At 54.9% G+C, this 1,092-nt stretch overlaps 1 protein-coding gene across 1 annotated transcript in view; it reads right to left on the bottom strand.

Annotated features, from left to right (window-relative positions):
• Positions 1-1,092, bottom strand: part of RELB (v-rel avian reticuloendotheliosis viral oncogene homolog B) — a gene marked incomplete at its 5' end in the record, with an annotated part of 41,595 nt that overhangs the window by 7,746 nt on the left and 32,757 nt on the right. The window contains one exon of the mRNA XM_011963023.1: positions 756-971. Coding sequence (XP_011818413.1) covers positions 756-971 — 216 coding nt within the window. The remainder of the gene's footprint in view (positions 1-755; positions 972-1,092) is intronic.

Here is a 1,092-nt window from a genome sequence, read left to right on the forward strand (position 1 = left end):
GCCGTGTTGGTCAGGCTGGTCTCAAACTCCTGACCTCAGGTGATCCACCTGCCTCAGCCTCCCAAAGTGCTGGGATTACAGGCATGAGGTACTGCGCCCAGCCTACACACTGGCATCTTTGTTGTTCCTGGAGCACCCCAGGCACAATCCGGTCTCAGGACCTTTGCACCTGCTGTTCCAGCTGTTTAAAACACTCTTCCTCGACTCTCACTACTTCCCTAGAAAACTTCCCACTTAGTCATCCTCCTGTCGTCAGCTCAGCTGTCCCCTCCTCCAAGAAGCCTTCCCTGATGCCCACAGCTAGGTTAGGTGCCCCCTTTGGGCAATGCGAGCCCTTGAGCACTTCATTCCAGTCCTGCCCACTCTGGTCATCACTGTGTGGGGACAGGCTGTCCCCCATCCTCAGGACTATAAGCCTCATGAGGACACAGCTGGAGGCTGTGTTGGTCACTGCTGTGTCTCTAGCAATCCCGAGCACAGGCCCAGGCATGTGCAGCATGCTGAGGGGAGGAAAGACTAAATACTCTCCAAATGTCACAGGACAGCTACTATTATTTCCATTTTGCGCAGAAGAATGAGGCTCAGAGAGGCCAAGGTCACACAGCCAGTAAGCAGCAGAGCCGGGATCTGAACACTGTCTTTGTAGCTCTGAGCCTGCATTCTAGTTCTGCCTCTTTCCCATCCCCACTGGGGTCTCCCCAAGGCCCGAGACCTAGTCTCCGAGGTGTTGGGTCACCCTGGGTTGCTGTAGTTACCATGGTCGCGAGGCAGGTACGTGAAAGGCAATGGCTCGCTGCAGACCCCATCAGTGAGCCGCTGCAGGAAGACGTTGACTGTCACAGGCTCTGCAATCTCCAGGTCCTCGTAGGGCGGCGTCTTGAACACAATGGCAATCTGGCGATGCACGTCGGCCTGGGAGAAGTCAGCCCGACCTTCCCAGGAGGCCCTGCTGAACACCACTGATATGTCCTCTGGCAGGAAACGGGGGACATCAGCTAAGCCAGGACATCTGGGCCACTGCGCTCCCAACTTGCCCAGCCTCCCCCAAAATCAAGACTAATATTCCATTTTTTTTTTTTTTTTTTTTTTTTG

This window comes from Colobus angolensis, unplaced genomic scaffold (genome assembly GCF_000951035.1).
Source record: "Colobus angolensis palliatus isolate OR3802 unplaced genomic scaffold, Cang.pa_1.0 Scaffold60, whole genome shotgun sequence".
Taxonomy (NCBI): Eukaryota; Metazoa; Chordata; class Mammalia; order Primates; family Cercopithecidae; genus Colobus; species Colobus angolensis.